Source organism: Gasterosteus aculeatus, chromosome 18 (genome assembly GCF_964276395.1).
Source record: "Gasterosteus aculeatus chromosome 18, fGasAcu3.hap1.1, whole genome shotgun sequence".
NCBI classification, from domain to species: Eukaryota; Metazoa; Chordata; class Actinopteri; order Perciformes; family Gasterosteidae; genus Gasterosteus; species Gasterosteus aculeatus.
This window is the reverse complement of record NC_135706.1, coordinates 16234783-16253521: the sequence shown is the minus strand read 5'-3', so window position 1 is coordinate 16253521 and position 18739 is coordinate 16234783. Positions and strand designations below refer to the sequence as shown.

Here is an 18739-nt window from a genome sequence, read left to right as displayed (position 1 = left end):
TCCCAATCCCCCAGGTCCCCATCCCCCAAGTCCCAATCCCCCAGGTCCCCATCCCCCAAGTCCCAATCCCCCAAGTCCCAATCCCCCAAGTCCCAATCCCCCAGGTCCCCATCCCCCAAGTCCCCATCCCCCAGGTCCCCATCCCCCAGGTCCCCACCCCCCAAGTCCCAATCCCCCAGGTCCCCACCCCCCAAGTCCCAATCCCCCAGGTCCCCATCCCCCAAGTCCCAATCCCCCAGGTCCCCATCCCCCAAGTCCCAATCCCCCAGGTCCCCATCCCCCAAGTCCCCATCCCCCAGGTCCCCATCCCCCAAGTCCCCATCCCCCAAGTCCCCATCCCCCAGGTCCCCATCCCCCATGTCCCTCAACCTCAGCAGGGGCCGCTCATTCCAGGGGCCCACCATGCACACTTCCATGGACACACTAGTGTTCAGGGACAGACCGGTGTTTCCACTCTCGTGAACAATAACGTATAATAACGTGTGTGTCGTGTTTATAAAAGGTGTATAAACAGTGTCTTCTCAGGTAAGGTAGCATGATGTTTTTGTTGGAGATCATAAGAAAAGGAAAGGACGAAGGAAAAGTGTGCAAGCAGAGTAAAAAGAATGTCACGCGGCTGATCGTGACGTCACCGTCCGACTTCCTGGTCAGCTGACTGCGCCACGTCACGTGACTGTGGTTTCCGCTCCTATTGGAGCCGCTCAGTTTATATGTCTTATCCGCATTCGCCCGGAGAGGTTGTTTGTTTGCGTGAAGCTCGCAGGTAGAGAAGGAGAAGGAGCCGAACAAGGAAAGGAGAGAAGTAGGCTAGGAGAGGAGGCAGCACAAGAGGAAGCCGCACATTTGGCGTCGTGGGGAGCCGCATCCTCTTCCTCCTTCCTCCTGACCTGAAAGAAGATCAGTGAATCTCAGTAAGTTAACAAACTATTACCTTTTCACGATGTGCTGTAAAGGTGTAATAGCAGCAACAACAGTGTATTTGTGTCCCTTTACGGCGTGTAGTAACTCTGCTTATTATACAGTGAAGTGACAGTTTAGTTTTAATTACCTCTGAGTTCTGGTTTGGTCAGCTGGTCACATGACACAAGTCACCTGGCAGGTCGCTGTGTGCGTTCAGACTCAGTCACACGCAGTCAGGTGACAGGTGTGCAGGTGTGACAGGTGTGCACCAACCGCCAAGACAAAGTCCTTGTATGTTTGGCATATTTTGGTAATAAATGTTTCCTGATTCCTGAGAGAGGAATATGCGTTCACAAAACAACACGTGTGAGGTGTTTACGTGACAATTACACATTTATACAAAGTGCATCGACATGTCGTTGCCTCACAGGGATGCAGGTGGCGGTGCTGCTGCTGTTGGTGGCGGCGCTCTGCTCGGCCACCTTGGCCCTCGACAATGGCGAGATGAGGGTCCCTCCCATGGGCTGGTTGGCGTGGGAACGATTCCGCTGCGACCTCGACTGCGAACACGACCCCAAGAACTGCATCAGGCAAGTACACGTGAGAGGAATTCATTCATTCATTGGCGCTTTTCTCCAGCAATGGGAACGGCTGTCTAGTCTGAGGGTAGATTGCTATGTAGACATTATTAAGGGTAAGAATCACTAGATTGTTGTCCTCCCTCCAGTGAGAACCTGTTCATCGACATGGCCGACCGACTGGCCGAGGACGGCTGGAGGGAACTCGGCTACGTCTACGTGAACATAGACGACTGCTGGTCCTCGATGAAGAGGGACGAGAAGGGGCGGCTGCAGGCCGACCCTAAGCGGTAATGACACAGTCAAACATGTGACAGACACACGGTCATGTGATCAGCGTGAACGTTAGTAGTCAGCGGTTTTCTGTGTACTCTGTTACATGCAGCATCAGCATCGTCCTGAACAAACAAACCGCAGTGGCTCCACTATTAGCATGCGATCCTTCTGTATCAGTAGGCGCATAACCACGTACCACGCTCTCAGGGTACACATGGTTATGTAGTCATTTGATCGTGATTCGTCTCTGCACTTTGTTATGACGTCACAATTGCCCCTCCCATCAGGTTCCCGCGGGGCATCAAGGAACTGGCGCGCTACATGCACGCCAGGGGCCTCAAGCTGGGCCTGTACGGGGACATGGGCACGCACACCTGCGGGGGGTACCCCGGCACCACGCTGGACAACATCGACCTGGACGCTCAGACCTTCGCCGACTGGGAGGTGGACATGTTCAAATTTGACGGCTGTTACTCTAACGCCACGGAGCAGGAGCAGGGTAAGAAGAGAGGAGGCAGGGGCTCTTCCATCGGGGGGGTCGACATGACGCTGACTTGATTTGACTCTCGGGCAGGTTACCCTCTGATGTCGAAGGCTTTGAACGCTACGGGCCGTCCTATTGGCTACTCCTGCAGTTGGCCTGCCTATCAGGGCGGCCTGCCCCCCAAGGTATTAAACACAATGACCAAAGGTGTATAATGTTGTATTTCCTGTTGGAAGTAGCCTCTTTTCTAGGGGACTTTGTTGTCCATATTCTTTTTATGAAGCTGACCTTTGTGTTCAGGTAAACTACACTGAGTTGGGTCAGATCTGCAACCTGTGGCGTAACTACGGCGACATCCAGGACTCTTGGGACAGCGTCCTGAACATCATTAACTGGTTCTTTGAGAACCAGGACGTCCTGGCTCCTGCAGCTGGACCCGGGAAGTGGAACGACCCAGATATGGTCCGTTCCGCTGGTGTAATGTTTCATCATGGCTACGGGTGCAACATCTTACTTGATCTTCCTTGATTTTGTTATTTTGACCTGCACAGCTGATTGTCGGCGACTTTGGCCTCAGCGTGGACCAGTCTCGGGCTCAGATGGCACTGTGGGCGATCATGGCCGCTCCTCTGTTCATGTCCAATGACCTGCGCACCATCAGCAGCGGCGCCCGCACCATCCTTCAGAACAAAATGGCCATCATCATCAACCAGGACCCCATGGGCGTCCAGGGCAGGCGCCTCGTAAAGGTGACACACCTTTCCGTTGGACTTTATAGCTTCTATCAAGAGTAAATAAACGAACAGGAGTTTGCTGGTTTGAGCTTCGGCCACATGACTCCTCATTCCGCGTGTCGTTGTTCACATTTTTGCCTTCCGTTTCCATTTTTTTCGCCAGGAGAAGATTGGCATCGACGTGTTCTGGCGCCCCCTCTCCAAAAACGCAAGCGCTTTGGTATTCTTCAGCCGTCGCACCGACATGCCCTACCGCTACCAGACCAGCCTCAGCAAACTCAACTACACCGCCGGCAGCTACGAGGTACTTCAGACGTCTTCTGGACGCCGTCTTTGTCTCAGGTCTCTCTGGACAAACACCCGTCTGCCAGCGCAGGAGAGTCTCATTTATCTCCCTTCCTCAGATCTACGACGTCTTCACCGGGAAGAGCATGACGCTGAAAGACTCCGCTCCCTTCGTGGTGTCCGTCAACCCCACCGGCGTGGTCATGTGGCACGTGTCCGCGCCCGCCAAATGGAACCCTCGCCACTTCTACAAAGGCGGCAGACGGCAGGGACCCGCGTTCGACGGCGGCGAGGAAAACGCCGTTCCGCCGGTTTTCCTCTGATCGATCTTCATCGCATGATAATCCCGCCCGAGCTTCCGCCCCGATGCGCTCAGTTAACTCTAAGTGCTACATTTTAAAAGGCTCTTTCCATCCGAAGTCAGTGACGGGAAGCCAGTCGGCTTCAAATTGTTCTTGTGATTCATCTCTCAAATTTGATACTTTACCTCTTTTAAAGTTACAAACATTTGGGACTCGCTTCAAGAGTTACTCTGCTTCACACTTTCTCCACTTTCATAAAGGAGTTTTTTTTAGCCCGTCCCGATGTGGGTGTTGTGTTCCTCGGGACCGTTGATGCAGACGTGTGCATCAGAAACGTTTTTTAAAATTTTTAAAACAATAATTCTGTGAATTACGCAATTTTCACTTTGTGTAAATAAATGGGTCGGTTCCTCATTTGGAAAATGTTTGTTGGGCTTGAAATCATTTCATATTTCTCAGTACTCATCTTCTTGTAGGCCGACAAAAAACAAAAGACAAAAAGTGATTGAGTTTACTGTGGACATGAAAACAGCTTCTGTGTGCGTTTACACAGCAAACCGGTACGATTTAAATGAAGAAGTGTGATGATGTCGTTGCCTTGATAACGAGAAGAAGGAACATGTCGACCAGCTGGACGTCCGTATTTAGCCAGCAGGGGTCAGCGCTGCTCTTCAGGCCTTCCAATGGATCCTCTGCCAAAATATGCACCTGCTGAGGAGCACAAGGACAGTCAGCCGATTCAGCTCAGTCCTCCGTCTCCCTCTTATGATTTCCTCCCCTGTGGCATTTAGCCGTGCGCCGCAACGTACAAACTCCCTTTGAGCTTCCCTTTGCTCTCCGGTCTGCTCCTTAGTGCATCTTCTATTCATTCTGCCTCCTCGCCTTCGTCGCTCCCTCTCCCGCCTCGCCACCTGCCTCCTCCTGCTAAACCGCGTGCACGGTATCACCTCTGACCTTGACCTTAACGCCTGGTGTTTACACCGCGTGCAGATAACGGAGTGGTCACATGATGGGGGGGCATTGGCAAGCGTGCTACTGCATGACAACACACACACACACATGAACACACATCTCCCTCCTGGGTCATTTCAGGCCATACCAGCCGTGTGCGTGTCGGTGTGCGTGTGCGTGTGCGTGTGTGTGGGGAAAGATGATCTTTTCCTTCCCGTCCTTCCCTTTCACTCGTCTCAGATATCCGCTGGCCGAACGCGACACTTCTCCCCCCGTCAAGAGTTCTGATGGAGAAAGAGAGACGACGAGGATTTGAGCGAAGGAGGGAGAGGAGGGAGGGGGGAGGAGGGGGGAGGAGAAGTCTATTAGAAGTTGCAAATGAGCAAAGGAAGGGGGGGGGGGTGTGCGAGAGACTAGAGGGAGAGCAACGGAATGGGTGAGGGAGGGAGGGAGGGAGGAACGCCGAGGAACGAGAGCGTTCCTGCCAATGCTCACGTAGGCCCACAGCTGCAGAGAGGCACATTCGCCACTCGCGTCTTTGTACCAACGCCAGCACCCCAGATTCAAAATCGGGGATTGATCCCCCCCCCTCCCCTTCCCCCCCTCACCCCCTCCCGCCTTCTCCTGGGCCAACACACACACGTCGTTGTTGTCTCTCTGCCTCACGCCACCAGAATGCAGCTCGGAGGAGAAGGGGGCACCGGGGTGGGATGGATGCACACGGCGCCTCGCATGTAGGTCAGGGTCCCGACAAGGGGGGGCCGTGTCTATACCTCGGTGTCTGACGTTCTATAAACGTCTTGCAGTAATGGTGACTTGTGAATAGAGGGGGTAATACACTGTCATCGTATCCCACCGCGGTGAGGCCTTCCCGGTTGAACCTCCCCCCTCCTTCCCTCCCTCCCTCCCACATCGCTCGTGGCATCTTCCAAAAATCCAATCAAATAGCTTTAAATCTCCTCCACCCCCCCAATGTTGCAAAAAATAGCCCCAAAATGTCTGTCTGACAAAGCACAGAGACAGATGACACCGTATTTCTTAACCAACGTGAATGCAGGGAGATTCCGTCCTGCCGTCTCTCCTCCACGTGACCTTTTAGAAGCAGGTTATCAGCTGTTTGATTTGCTCCTGTTACTTTCCATTTCCCACCCGGCTGCTTCAAACCCCGCAGACGTGGGAGGTCTGTGAGGCGTCACTCAGCTGGGACCCGGCTAGTGCGCCTGTCACGGTGCGGGTTTATTTCCTGTCTTATTTTGTAGTTTTCTGCTTCTTGTCTCCCCGGGTAACTTCACTTCCTGCCTGGTCCTGTCATCCCCTGTGATTGTCTGATTGTTTCCACCTGTGTCCAATCACCTGCACCTCCCTATTTAAGCCGTGTGTGTCTCCTGTCACTCATCGCGTCATTGTCTTTTGTGCTGGATGTTCCTCGGTCCTGCCTGCCTTTTGTCTCGTTCGCTCGTTTGTTCGTTTTTGCCCGTTGGCCTTTTACTCTGCTGGAGTTTTGACTATTAAAGTCTCTTTTGTTTAAAGTCGTTGTTCGAGTCCTCCCTCCCCACACAACCGTGACAGCGGCACCTTCTCCTCTCTTCTCCTTCCTCCTTTTACTTCATGCATGGGGCGAAGATCAGACACCTCCTCCTCCTCCTCCTCCGGCCCAAAACCTGATTTCCTGTGTGTCCTCTGACTCTGTGGCCCATGACGCTGAGGCTGCAGGCTCACTGTGTGACTTCTCCTTCTATACAGAAGCACTGGGGCATTAAATTGATTTGGGTTTGGACTTGAGCTTCCCTGTATGCTGCTACCGCAGAGGACGTCCTGCTGACTGTATGGAGATGCTGTTGTTGCAGCTGGGGGGAGGATGTGCCCACATACGTGCGCATACAGAAGAAACTTCCATGACCACGTTGGAAAATGTGTCTTTCAGGAGCCAAAGCGACTCACGGCTCCAGGTCTGTGACCACGACCCTCAATGACATCCATTTGTGGTCGGGATTCTTTTTTGTGAATGACTGGCTGGATCCGTCCACTGGTTGCTGGTGTGGAACAGACGGCCTGGTGACCGCCCCGCCCCCGCAGCCCCCCCCCCCCCCCGGCGCCGCTGCGTACGAGGCAGGCTGCACGTTGCAGAGCCGTTGGGTTCGCGTGGCAACCTGCCAGGCGGTCAGCTGGCTGCTTCCTGGCAGCCTGAATGGGGCAAAGCCAGGAAACCCCGGCCAATCACAGCGCCTCATTCTTTCCCTTTCACTATATTCCAGTTTCCCGTCCTGTTCACCCACATTCACACGAGCCACTAAACAGCCCTCAGTCCCCTCTGATCCCACTTTTACCTTCCTGCCGACGTGCTGCATACCGGCGTGTGTGTGTGTGTGTGTGTGTGTGGTCACCGCATTGCCTGTTCTGACTCGGTGTCGGAGCCTTTCTGTGCACCAGAACAACCCCCCCCGCCCATCTTCCCTTTCACTGGCTGAAGCATCACAGCGGCGGCGTTTGGCCTGCGTCGACCTCCAGGACGACGGTAGGACGGGACTGGAAAGGGCAGGTGGAGTTATTTTGGCGAGTGTGTGTTTCGTGGCGGGGGGGCCGGGGGGGGGTCACGCTGAGAGAAACTTGTCAGATTTCTGGGCGGATATTGGATACCCCTTCACACGGCAACGAGGTAACGCAACGCCGCCTGAGCTGCTGACAATGCGCCTATTTGGGGCCTCGGCGCAGCATGATGCTGTAGAAACCTTTGAGTGACAGCATGACATTGCAAACAGGAGTCATGTAAAGGGGGGGTGGCTCATATATATAGACATGTGATCGGTCAACAATGCTTTCGCTGACCTTCAGTCGGGCCCTGTGACAGGCACGCGCGCGGCTCGCTGTTCTATTCGTGTTGCTGTCCATCAACATCAACTCTCAAATGCATCTGGATTATTCAGAGATTTGAAAAGCTGTCGCTCAATCTGTCACTTGGTCGTACGGTGGCACTGTGATCGGCTGGCTCCTCGTCCGATAAAATCCTCGTCCCCCGATGGTCCAAATCCACGTGGTTCGATTCGGATCCACTCGGCCAAAGATGGAGACACTGTTCAGCCGAAGCGTGAGGAAACGTCGCGGTTCCCAGTCGATGAATTCATGGATGAGGTGGAAATACCACGAAGAAACCGCCGGCCTCACTTGTAAAGCGTGTTGAGTGCTGATTAGGACATGTGACACGTTAGCACCGAAGCCAGAGACTTTTATGGCTGCAGGGAAGATTTTATTGAACATCTAAGACAGATTATCTCACCTGAGGAGAACAACTCATGTTTGTACAGTGGAAACTCTGGTTATTGTTTGATCGGCACAGTCAGTGGAATCATTGTCAGCCTGGAAATGTCAAACCTTGTGTTAATATACATTGAAGTGAATGAATACCGTCTAACCACACACACACACACACACACACACACACACACACACACACACACACGCACACACACACACACACACACACACAGGGACTGAATATCCTGTTCCTGTGGCTGAATATCACCTCAATGACCTACTTCCCCTGATTGGTCTCCTTACGGGGGGGGTCAGTCATAGACGGCGGGCTGGTGAAGACGGCGCTGCCCTTTATTTCGTGTCATTTGTCCGACTCGTTGGCTGGAAAAGATCAAACAAGCACATGTGACCTTCAGCCGCCTGATGCTGTATCTCAGCCAGCGTATAAACATTAACTATGAGGCCCGGCCACAGTTTAGTCTAATGGACTGTGTGTGTGTGTGTGTGTGTGTGTGTGTGTGTGTGTATATATGCTAGAGGAGTTTGTCTCAAACAACTGTTATGTAAGTTTATATGACGACGTCTGGAAAGCTTCAAAGAGGGAAGAACAAGAAAAAGAAGAAGAAGAAAAAGAAGAAGAAGAAGAAAAAGAAGAAGAAGAAGAAGAAGAAGAAGAACGTTGCTGTCAGAGATCCATAATGTCGTCATAATCACTCGCCGGCCGTGTTGCTGACAAACAGAGTTCAGGGTGCAGAAAGCACCGACGAGCCCGGCCAGAGCCCTGCTGGGGCCGATTCGGACTTGTACCAGAAAGCCCACCTGTGCCTGAGACGGGGGGACGAGGGGGACGGGGGGGCTCATGTACACACACCGGCCACCTGCCGCACGGGCCCTTCCCCCCCGATCCAGCGCGGCTCGCGGCCTCTGAGCCGTTCCCGCGGCCATTTGCGAGCACAGTTGGGGCTTTGTGTGTGGCGGAATAAAGGGAGCTACTTGTCAAATCGGTGACGTAAAAGCCCCCTGGCCCGTGTCACGGTGTCAGGATAGTTTCAGTTAATGCGTGAACATTGTCACGTACAGGATTGTAAATGACTCACAGCACACACACGCACACACACGCACACACGCACACACACACACACACACACACACACACACACACACACACACACACACACACACACACACACTCAGACTTGCTTTATCTCGCTGGTTGCCAGGTTGTTACCGGTTGTCCGGTCAGAACCGGCACTGTGGGGCGCGGCAATGATTTGTTTTCAAGGGGCTAAGTGGGAATCTCTGTCCCGTCAGCCGACGGCTCAAACCGAGTCAAATGTCCGTGCACGTGGTCAGGCCCCCGTGCACGGAACCGCACTCGACTTCTTCTCGTTGGCGTCCGAGCAGCCAAGAAGTGGAGGGACAATGTTCTTCTTTAACAAAGGTTCTCACTGGATCAAATGGTCCAATCGGAGTCCGTTTAGGTCCACTTGGCGCAATCTGTTGATATTATCTGGCAAGTGGGAGAAGCTCACGTGCACTAAAGGGCGTGCACAGCGGCCTAGATGTGTAAACAAAGCTCCGATTACAACACACACTCCATCCTCTGCTCAGGTGCATCTTTTTATAGCTGCAGATTCTCTCACTAGATTATTGTTCTAAATGTCAAACTTTCAACTCGTGTGTTCAACCTCAAATCATATCAGCAACATCACGCACCTGAGGAGGAAATACGGTTCAACGTGAAGATTCACAACCATCGTTTAAATGCCACTAGCTGTGCCTTGATTTGCCCTCCAAGGTGACCACTTGGGGGCGGTAGGGTATTGTCTGGCCCGTGAGGGGGGCTCTGACCCCCAGTGGGTGCGTTCTGCTCACCAGCCACGAAGACGAACCTCGACTCCCACCGCGAACCCCTTCCACCGACGTTCCCAACGACAAAAGACGTTTTGAGATGACTTTGTCTTCTCTTCCCCCTCTGATAAGCAGCGGTGACCCACGTGTGTGTGTGTGTGCGTGTGTGTGTGTGTCACATCGGGGGTTTCCTGGAAAGTCGACGCTCTTTGGGGACATCGGGTAGATGTTCCTCCACGTGAGCACCATGAATCACCAGAAGCTGACCCTTCTCACACTGTTGCAACACTTGGACTTCTCCTCCACTTTGCTGCTGCTCGGCCCGGCAGTGGCCACTCAGATAAGCTCTAATCTCTCACCTTGATATTTTACAACGCCGCCCCTTCTCTTCTTCTCGCCCCTCCGGCCCTTTCAAGTCCTGAAAAGCGGCTTTTTATTTCATAGCGGGGAAAGAAATCTGCTGATCCTCCTTTCGTGTGTGTGATATGGAAATTTGGGACGTTGGAATTTGAGTTTGAGAATTCCTCAAAACGCAATAAGAGGGTGGAAACCACGTTGATGGATGTCGCTCGAATGGGAATAATGTGGTGGGAGGATTTATTGTGTGGGAATCTAATAACTAAGGGCTGAAAATATGATGGATTTACTTTTAATCTGATGCTGACTTTCCTGCTGTTATGGTCTGCTTACACACACACACGCACACGCACACGCACACGCAGACAAATACAAAGGTCGCTTATATGGTGCCTATATATCCAGTTAAAAATCTCTGCTCTCAACACCTATGGAAAATATGGCCACACAAAGTCACAAGACTGCCTTTGTAATTGGCCGGTGTCAAATATTTGCCTGTCATTCGCACCACCTGTCTCTCACAGTTCATCACACACCCACACACAGACACACACACACAGACACACACACACAGACACACACACACACCCACACAGACACACACACACACACACACACAGACACACACACACACACACACACACACACACACACACACACGTCACAGACACTGCATTGAATTACAACACTTCCCAGGAGACTTTAGTTTGGCTCACTGACAACATTGTAGTGTGTTTACGTTCAGGTTAATAACAACAAGGTGGAATCTACACAGTTCACCTTCATCAAGGTATTTAATGTCTTTACAATACGCTGTATGTAGAATATATATAGATATAAATATAAGGTTAAAGGAACCTACCGATTTAACTTAAAGGTTTATATCCATTTCACATGTAGTTCTGGCTGGTTCTTAGTACCTCGCCCAGTACCAGTCGTATATTTAGGGACCCGCTACACGGCCGACCCCAACCAATCAGAATGAGCGCCGCCTCTGTTTCAGCTAAACCTTTAACCAAAGTCCCAACCCCAAAACGTGATGCTTCCCCCTGTTGGGACCATGAAGTTGTCTCAACTTATCACACACTTTACCACATTGAACCTGCATTTAGTGCAGAGCTGAAGCACGAGGAAACATCTCACATCCAGCTGTAACCCCCCCACGCGGGCCGGGATCCAAGGCCTCCCTGTGAGGCCATACATGAGATTCCAGTTACTGGGACCATAATGATGATGAGCGTGGAACTTTACAGGCCGAGCCAGCCCCATTACTGAGAACCTGCCGGGTATTTCAGACAGCAGCGCTCACCGCTGCAGAATGCAGTTAAACACATACCATTTAACTTCTGTGTCATAAACCCACGGTCAACAAACCTTCCCTGGCAACGCCGCCCCGCCAGTTTACAGCGCTAAGTCGCAATTACAGTGCCCCTAATCACCGGTTTACCTCTTTGTGTCAGCGTATGCGTGTGAGTGCGCACATCCGTGTTCCTGCCCGGTCATGCCACCGTCTGCAGGAGAAAGTGGGCAGAGGGTGTGGACGCGGGCGGGCAAGTGCAAAGCTTTGCTCAAAGCTATGAGATGTGTTTCCACCTCAAAGTCACAGCGTTGTCGAGAGCGACTGAGAAATCAATTAGACGGTGAAACAATTAGTGCAGCTGTACGTTACACTTTGCCTTCTCCTGCCGCTCGGCCTCGGCAGGAGATGGAACTAAAAAAAAACGTGGGAAATATTAACGTTCTGCCTGCTGGCGCTTTACACTAATTGGAGGTTGGTGGGAAAGGTTTGCAAAATGTGGGTTGATTGACATTTGTGGCTGGAGGAGACGTCAGGAGACCAAAGCATTCAGGGAAATCGGTTCAAAGCGTCATGATTCTTTGCGCGAGGCCGCAGAGGTCACCCTCAAGGCGGCGCACGAGGAAAACACTGTCGCTTGCCAGCGGCCGACGGCTTCAGAATGACAAGAATTCCATCGGAGAGTCGCTTTCATATTCCGCCAACATCGTTCACAGACTTCATCATTAGTCAGAGTGGCAGAAAAAAGGGCAGATCCACTTTGACTTCAAATGTAACAAACAGCTTCATCACAAAAATGAACAGAACTCAAGATGAAATGAGGTGGAACCCTGATGGAGAAAGGGTGGAAGAGGGCTGATGCTGTTAGTGCAGGAGAAGAATGGAGAAATGTAATTATTGCTTAAGTGCGGTGGAGACAGAGACGGCCGAGACGAAAAGCAGACAATGAAAGGACGGAAAAGAAAACGCGTGCTCCAGAATACAGAAAGCCGGAGGGACTCGTGGGACTCGCTGCGTCATTGAGAGGAAGAAGAAGAAGAAAACGAAAAAGGGAATCAGAGTAACGGCGCTGATTCAATTTCCCTCGTCCATGTTCACCTTGACCTTTCACTGTGTGTCCCCTCCCCGTGGATCCCCGGGCGGCCAGAGACATAAATCATGTGTTCCTCTCTTTTAAGTTTAAAATCCAACTCTTCACTTTAAAAGGAGAGCGCGGGCCGGCGGCGGCGTTCCTCCGCGGGCCCCCGGGTCAACGCACAGCCGCGCTGCGCACACACAACAAAAAGGCATTTATTTTAAAGACGTGCGCGCAAGCGTTTGAAGCGGCTGACCGGCGTGGAGGCTCAACCGGCCCTGCCAAGGAACGCCCGGCTCTCAGCGAGCCACCGACCGCCGAAACCCGAGCAGCAACATTATCCATGTGCACAAGTCTTTGCAAAGGGGGTAAAACGTGGGGGAGGGGAGGGGAGGGGGGGGGAGGAGGAGGGGGGGGGGGGTTCCTTAGAAACCGAAGCAACATCACGAGATTGATGCGCGTGCACCTGTTGTCGATGCGGCGGCTCCCTCGGTGCCCACATCCCTTCTCACGGTGTCTAAAGAACCGTGACGAGTCTCCCGGTTGATTTCATCCTGCAGGGACTCGAGGTGTTTTTTGATAAAGTGAAGCGTGCACATCGCCCACCTCTGGCCTCCAGCGAGCCCCCCCCCTCACGTTTGTGGTTGTGTGCGGCCTGCGTCGAGCTGCCAATCGGGAACACATGCCATTCCCGAGAACTCCACGCTGCGCCGGAGGGATCTGGTGACAGCGGCGCTGCAGATAGCCGATGCTAAAAGGAGATACGCTCAGGGAGGTAATCGGCAGAGGAAAGAGAGGAGGGTGACGTGTCAATAAGTTCATGTTGGTCCCTCTCGGCGGCACGTGAAGAGTTAAGAATTCTTTCCTCTCCACTTGGTCCAACGCTGTGTGCACAGTCTGTGTGCACACGGCAGCCAGTGAAGCCCCATTAGGCCTCGCAGGGCGGTTACATCCCCCCCGACACGCATCCTGAGTGGGAGCTTGTTGCGTCGCCTCGGCGTGGAGCTCGTACCCGCTGACGTGGTGACTCGTGCTCCCTTAATGAACATCGCGGGGACTGTACTCGCTCTCCAGCAGGGCTTCATGTTTGAGGCCACGTTTCCTTCCTTCCTTTCTCTGAATTTGATAAATGTTTGATTTGGTCTTTGTGTGTGTGTGTGTGTGTGTGTGTGTGTGTGTGTGTGTGTGTGTGTGTGTGCGTGTGTGTGCGTGTGTACTTTTATCCGTCCGTCCTTCAGGCCGACAGACAACCCCTGGCAGGCCTGTAAACGGGAGCAGACGGTTGTTGGAGATCTGCGACACCGACGGGCTGCCAAGATCACAGCGCACACGTTTCACCAGGCGGGCGGATCAGGGGGGCCTTGCGCCGCGTGGGGGGCCACTACGACCGTACGACGGGGGTCCCGTGACACGAGTCACAAGTCACACCGCAGCGCGCTTTGCCAAAGCCGTCCAACAACCTCAGCTGCCTCCGTCTCAGATGTTACGGCTCCACAACAAAGTCACACAGGTCCCCTGAGGAGCTGAAAGGGGGAATCGTTCTTTTCCTTCTTACGTTTGAAATGTGTGTATAGAATCACTGATCTGCTGCTTCTGCTCTATTTCTGCTTCTTCAACATGAAGAAGTTGTGGTGATGAAACGACGTTGCGTTATAATTAGAAGGAATGACACAACTCAAACGCAGCACCGGCTGTCGGTTCGAATCCGAGCCGCTAACCGTAGCAACGCTGGTGAAACAGGTCCGCCCCTGACTTGAACTCGGGTCCTTGTGACGCAATCAGTTTACTCTCGGATGTTGGCCAATTTCGCCGCGATGTGACGCAACAGGCGGCCGCGCGCTGCAACAGTTCACTCGGCGAAAGAGGCACAGCGGCCGTGACACATCTGTCCTCGTGCTCGGCGGCTCGCGCGGCGCCGCTTGGTCCGCGGAGGCAGCGGCTCGTGCTGGGATGCGGCAGGGGGCCTTTCTGCTCGGGGTCAGAGTGACGGGGCGCCGGTGGGGGCGGGTTTGGCTGCAGCTGTCAATCCACGTACGTGAAAATCCTTAAGTGTGGCACAGTAAGCAGATTACACATAATCCACTTACGGTTTTACTTTATTAATGTATAGGAAATATCCTACATGATCACGACAACACGACCGCATAATGCGACAAGGTCACACATTATGTGAGCGGGGTCCTAAACAGAAGTGAGTTCTCGTGCTGTTTCTTTGTCTCCTGTTTGATGCCTTTGTATGCGAGTGGTCGGGTTGTGGGTTTTGGGGACCAACCTGAGCTCACTCGGCGTCTCCGGCGACCCCCCATCACACACCTCTTTATAGTGTTACAGAAAACACAACTTACACGGGGAAATGAGAATGTGGACAATGAGGAGGACAACATGGAACACAAACACACAAACAGGCCTGGAGCACATCTTCCATTTAAAGGTGAATTAGAACGTGACATTTCTTGTTATAACCAGATACTTGAACACAAAACTCTCATGCGGTTTGAACCACATCATTTGAGTGACAAGCGTCAGCCAAGCAAAAGTAATCACGTGTTAATGATTTAAGTGGTCCGAAATAGGCCGATTTCACGCAGAACATTCGGGGAATGTCTTAATCTCACCTTTAACCCCCAACTGCTAATCCCTCAGAAATAGCTACTGCTCCTGGACACGGTGTCTATTTGCTGCACATTACCACCCATTAGTCAAGGCTGATTAGCGGCAGCGCCGGGCGGCGTGTCCGCCGAAACAACGAGCCGCGGCTCAGAGGCATTTTCCTGTTTCCTGGCGTCTCGCGTTAAAAGCAGCAGTTAATCGCAGCAGGAGACCAGCCAGACCCCAACCTTCAATCCGTGACATCCAGCAAATATTTAGAATATTTAAAACCTACCCAGACATCCCATCTGTGTTTATAAATGACTGTTGGCTCTTTTACTCCTCGTCCTGTTCCCGTTGGGGCTCACTATGTTTACCCATCAGTGAGCCATCGGCCAGTAACGTGAACTGTCGTCCAGTGAGAGGACGCATGCGAGCGGCACGGGAGCCGAGTTCATGGAGGGAGAAGTCAAGGAGTCGCTCCACAGCTGCTTCCTTGTCTTGGGCAACTGACGGCGGTGAAATGTTCCGGTGAAAGATTGTTGTGCTCTCAGAAGCAACGAAAAGCGTCCCCGCGTCGGCCCCCAGGGGCCCCGAGTGTTCACAGTCACTGCCATGGACGACGGGGAGAAAATAGTAGCAAACGAAGGAGGGAACGTTTTTGTTTAATCAACTTTGACCAAATGACTGCGGCCGAAGCTGAACTCCAGCGACGTGGAGGCCTCAAAGTCCCACATCGCACAGACAACACTCGCTCAGGAGTTACCCTGTAATGCCTGGTTCATAGGGGGGGACGGGGGACGGATAAGAGACCAACATCATTTATCACTCCTATGAGCACCTGATGCATGATGGGGGGGCGGATAGATCTACAGTATACGTACTTTGTCTTATTCAAAACAAAGTCAAGCAGTTTATACTAGAAGGCCACGGAAAAGACAGATGTTGAGCTGCTTATTGTTATTAGAACAAATATACACATTCATTAACAAATATGTCACTTTTTTTTAGTTAAAGTAGCAACAATAAAACGAGATCGCTACATCTTACCATGTTTTTGAGCTTGACACGGAGAAGGGCGAGGTGGGGGGGCGAGGTGGGGGGCGAGGTGGGGGGGCGAGGTGGGGGGGCGAGGTGGGGGGCGAGGTGGAATTTCGTATCGTGATATTTGGTCTCTAAAGAGCTTTTGCCACTTATTGAAAGAGAGGAAGATTAATGAGAAGCCAAACATCAGCTTGCATGCACACGCATGCACAGAAATGCAGTCAACACTCCCTCTTGGACTTTGTGATCATGAGTCTACTTTCACTATGAGAACATTAATCTAGGACTTTATTTTACATTCAGCACTTTGACCGTAATGTCCTTGATTTCATTTTGGTGAATGAACGAGTGAGTCAGTGTCGATCTTTGATTCAATCTTTGAATTCCACCTTCTTTCAAATCAGCGTCCACACCTGTGATTTGTGGTTGATCACGAGTCGGATCGCTCTGCCAATTTTCCCTTTGGGATTTTCTAACATGGCTGAGCCTGTTCCAAAGCACGTCTCGTATCCAACGCAGGTTCATCTGATCTGCAGTAATTCCCCCAAAACGCCCAAACAAAGCAACAGAAGTACCTCCAACTGAAATGTATTTAAAGTGCTTCACACCACAGCTGACAGGTGGCATTTAAAGTTTCTTACATTTACACAACTTGGGTTCAAACCCACATTCACACAAGACCCTTTCTACAGGGGGAACGATTAAATGTCCCAATGTGTTCGGGGCTGAATTAACAGCTGAAGGGGTCATCTGAGAAGATTGATCCACTGTGTGGAGCTAAAACAGAGGACGGCACGTAACCCGAAACCCCCCCCTGCGGATTAAACAAGATATAGGGTGTTAATTAATGCGCTTAAGGGTTCACAGGTTTGCACTTTGCACTGAGTACAGGCCACAAAAGAAAGGGCGAGCAGGCCGGGAGCACGAGTGCAACGCGTTTGCACAAGAAGAGGAGTGAGAGCGTGAGCGGCGATGCTGCGGTAATGAGCGTAAGCTGGTCTGCAGCCACGTGAGGGAAACGCTTCACAGATGTTTCAGGGATGCTGTAGCCGATTACGCAAATCTGCTGTAAAAGTGTTTCCTTCTGCGTTGCAGAAAGAGGACGTCCTCCCCGCACCCTTCATTCAGAAAAGCACGCACTCGAATGGGGCGACGCTAATGACGCCTCATCCCTTCCCCATCACGCTCTCCTCCATCCCGTTTATCCTCCTTAATTCTCCCCCTTCAATTAGTCTCTCTTCCACTGATCCCCCTTTAGACCGACCCCCCCCCTCTGGTTCCTGCCTCATGACTCAAGGGGAATTTCTTTTCTTTTTTTCCCCGTGTCACAATCAGTCATAAACGTGGGTAAATATAGAGCGGAAGCCTTTAAGACGTAGTACGTGTGAGAGAGCACATATCACGCCTGACCTCATGTGGGGTTGGTTTCTGCCAAGTCGTGATCCGAGGATTTACACGTCAGCGGCGTAAATGACCTGCCAGAGTGCACGTCGCCTGTCGCAGGTGCACTTACACCTGATCTACCTTTCTAACGCCGTCCTTCTGCTCGCTTTGTTTCTGCATCTGTTTGCATCCTTCAAACGTTCGTCCGGTTTCTCCTCTGTGGAGACGTTCCAGCAGTTCTTTGTCTGTCTGGATTTGGATTTTCACACACTAACAATCTGAAAGCAGGGGATGCATATTGATGTGCAAAACGGACTTGTGTTGGAGAACAACAGTTATGGAGAATTAAATATTTAAATTTTTTTTTTAAATCTAACATTTTTTGACCTCATTTTATATTTTTTTTGACTTTTTTTTCTTCTTTCTTCTGATATCGTTTCAAACAACTATCCTGAATTGATCGGGCGGTTATTCAGATCCCCCGTTGGCTGAGGAACGACGGGCCCCAGATTAAGGGCCAAAGACAGGCGGGGAACCGTGCGCAATATAATAATGCACAAATGCATCTTTTCACGCCAGAAATCGACCCTTTGATTTTAGCATTTTCACATCAGAGGCGTATTTTGAGTCAAATGAGTTCATTTGATGTCACACGCAGATCCTTATCCAAGACTCTTCAGATTAAATTGGTTTTACGTACGTTGATCTCTTACTGCTCTCGTGCTTTTGAGGTTGCTCGTCGTTTTTGAAAAGCGCTGCGTCATTGGCTGACGGCTCGTGACTGATTACGTTCAACTTTACCCGTATAGACACAGAGACGGTGATGAATCATGAGTCACCTCGTCCGCCCTCTACCAATCTACCGCACGTCGCTCCGAATGGAAGTGGAGTGATAACTCGTGATGAATTGCGATTGAAGGGAAAATCGAGTGGCCGCTACACGCAGTCACACGTGCAGGTCGACACGCTGCCGGTCACTGAGGATCGAACGTCTGATTCCACGATGGCGCCTGGCTCGTCCCCCTGAAGGGTCACACTGTGTCATTGAGGTCACACGTGAGAGGGATTAACGAACTTCTTAAGTTTCCCACATGACCTTTGTTCTCAGGTGCTTGAAGGATCCGTTAGAAGTAAAGATCCTTCGGGGGTTTCGCTTGGAACGAAGCGGCTTGTCGCTGGATTCATTTGAACCGCAGAGGAACTTCCTCAAACCTCCAAACCCACGTTCAATCAACTCCGTCCATCGGACCGGACGGGCCGCTGGTTTTACCCGCCGGCTTCTGGGTCCCTGCTGAATAACAGATTAGACGGTTTACGACATTCTTCGGGGGGGTTTTCGCCCAGCGAAGGGGGCCCCACAATTTACGGGGATTATGCGGTG

General features: G+C 51.8%; 1 protein-coding gene across 1 annotated transcript; it reads left to right on the top strand.

Annotated features, from left to right (window-relative positions):
• The first annotated feature begins 202 nt into the window (after nucleotides 1-202).
• Nucleotides 203-3982, top strand: LOC120808355 (alpha-N-acetylgalactosaminidase). Its single transcript, XM_040161234.2, has 9 exons — nucleotides 203-911; nucleotides 1331-1490; nucleotides 1628-1768; nucleotides 2042-2253; nucleotides 2329-2423; nucleotides 2539-2700; nucleotides 2790-2987; nucleotides 3136-3276; nucleotides 3377-3982. The coding sequence occupies exons 2-9, from the start codon at nucleotides 1333-1335 to the stop codon at nucleotides 3578-3580; spliced, it is 1311 nt and encodes a 436-aa protein (XP_040017168.2). The 5' UTR covers nucleotides 203-911; nucleotides 1331-1332; the 3' UTR covers nucleotides 3581-3982.
• The last annotated feature ends 14757 nt before the right edge of the window (nucleotides 3983-18739 follow it).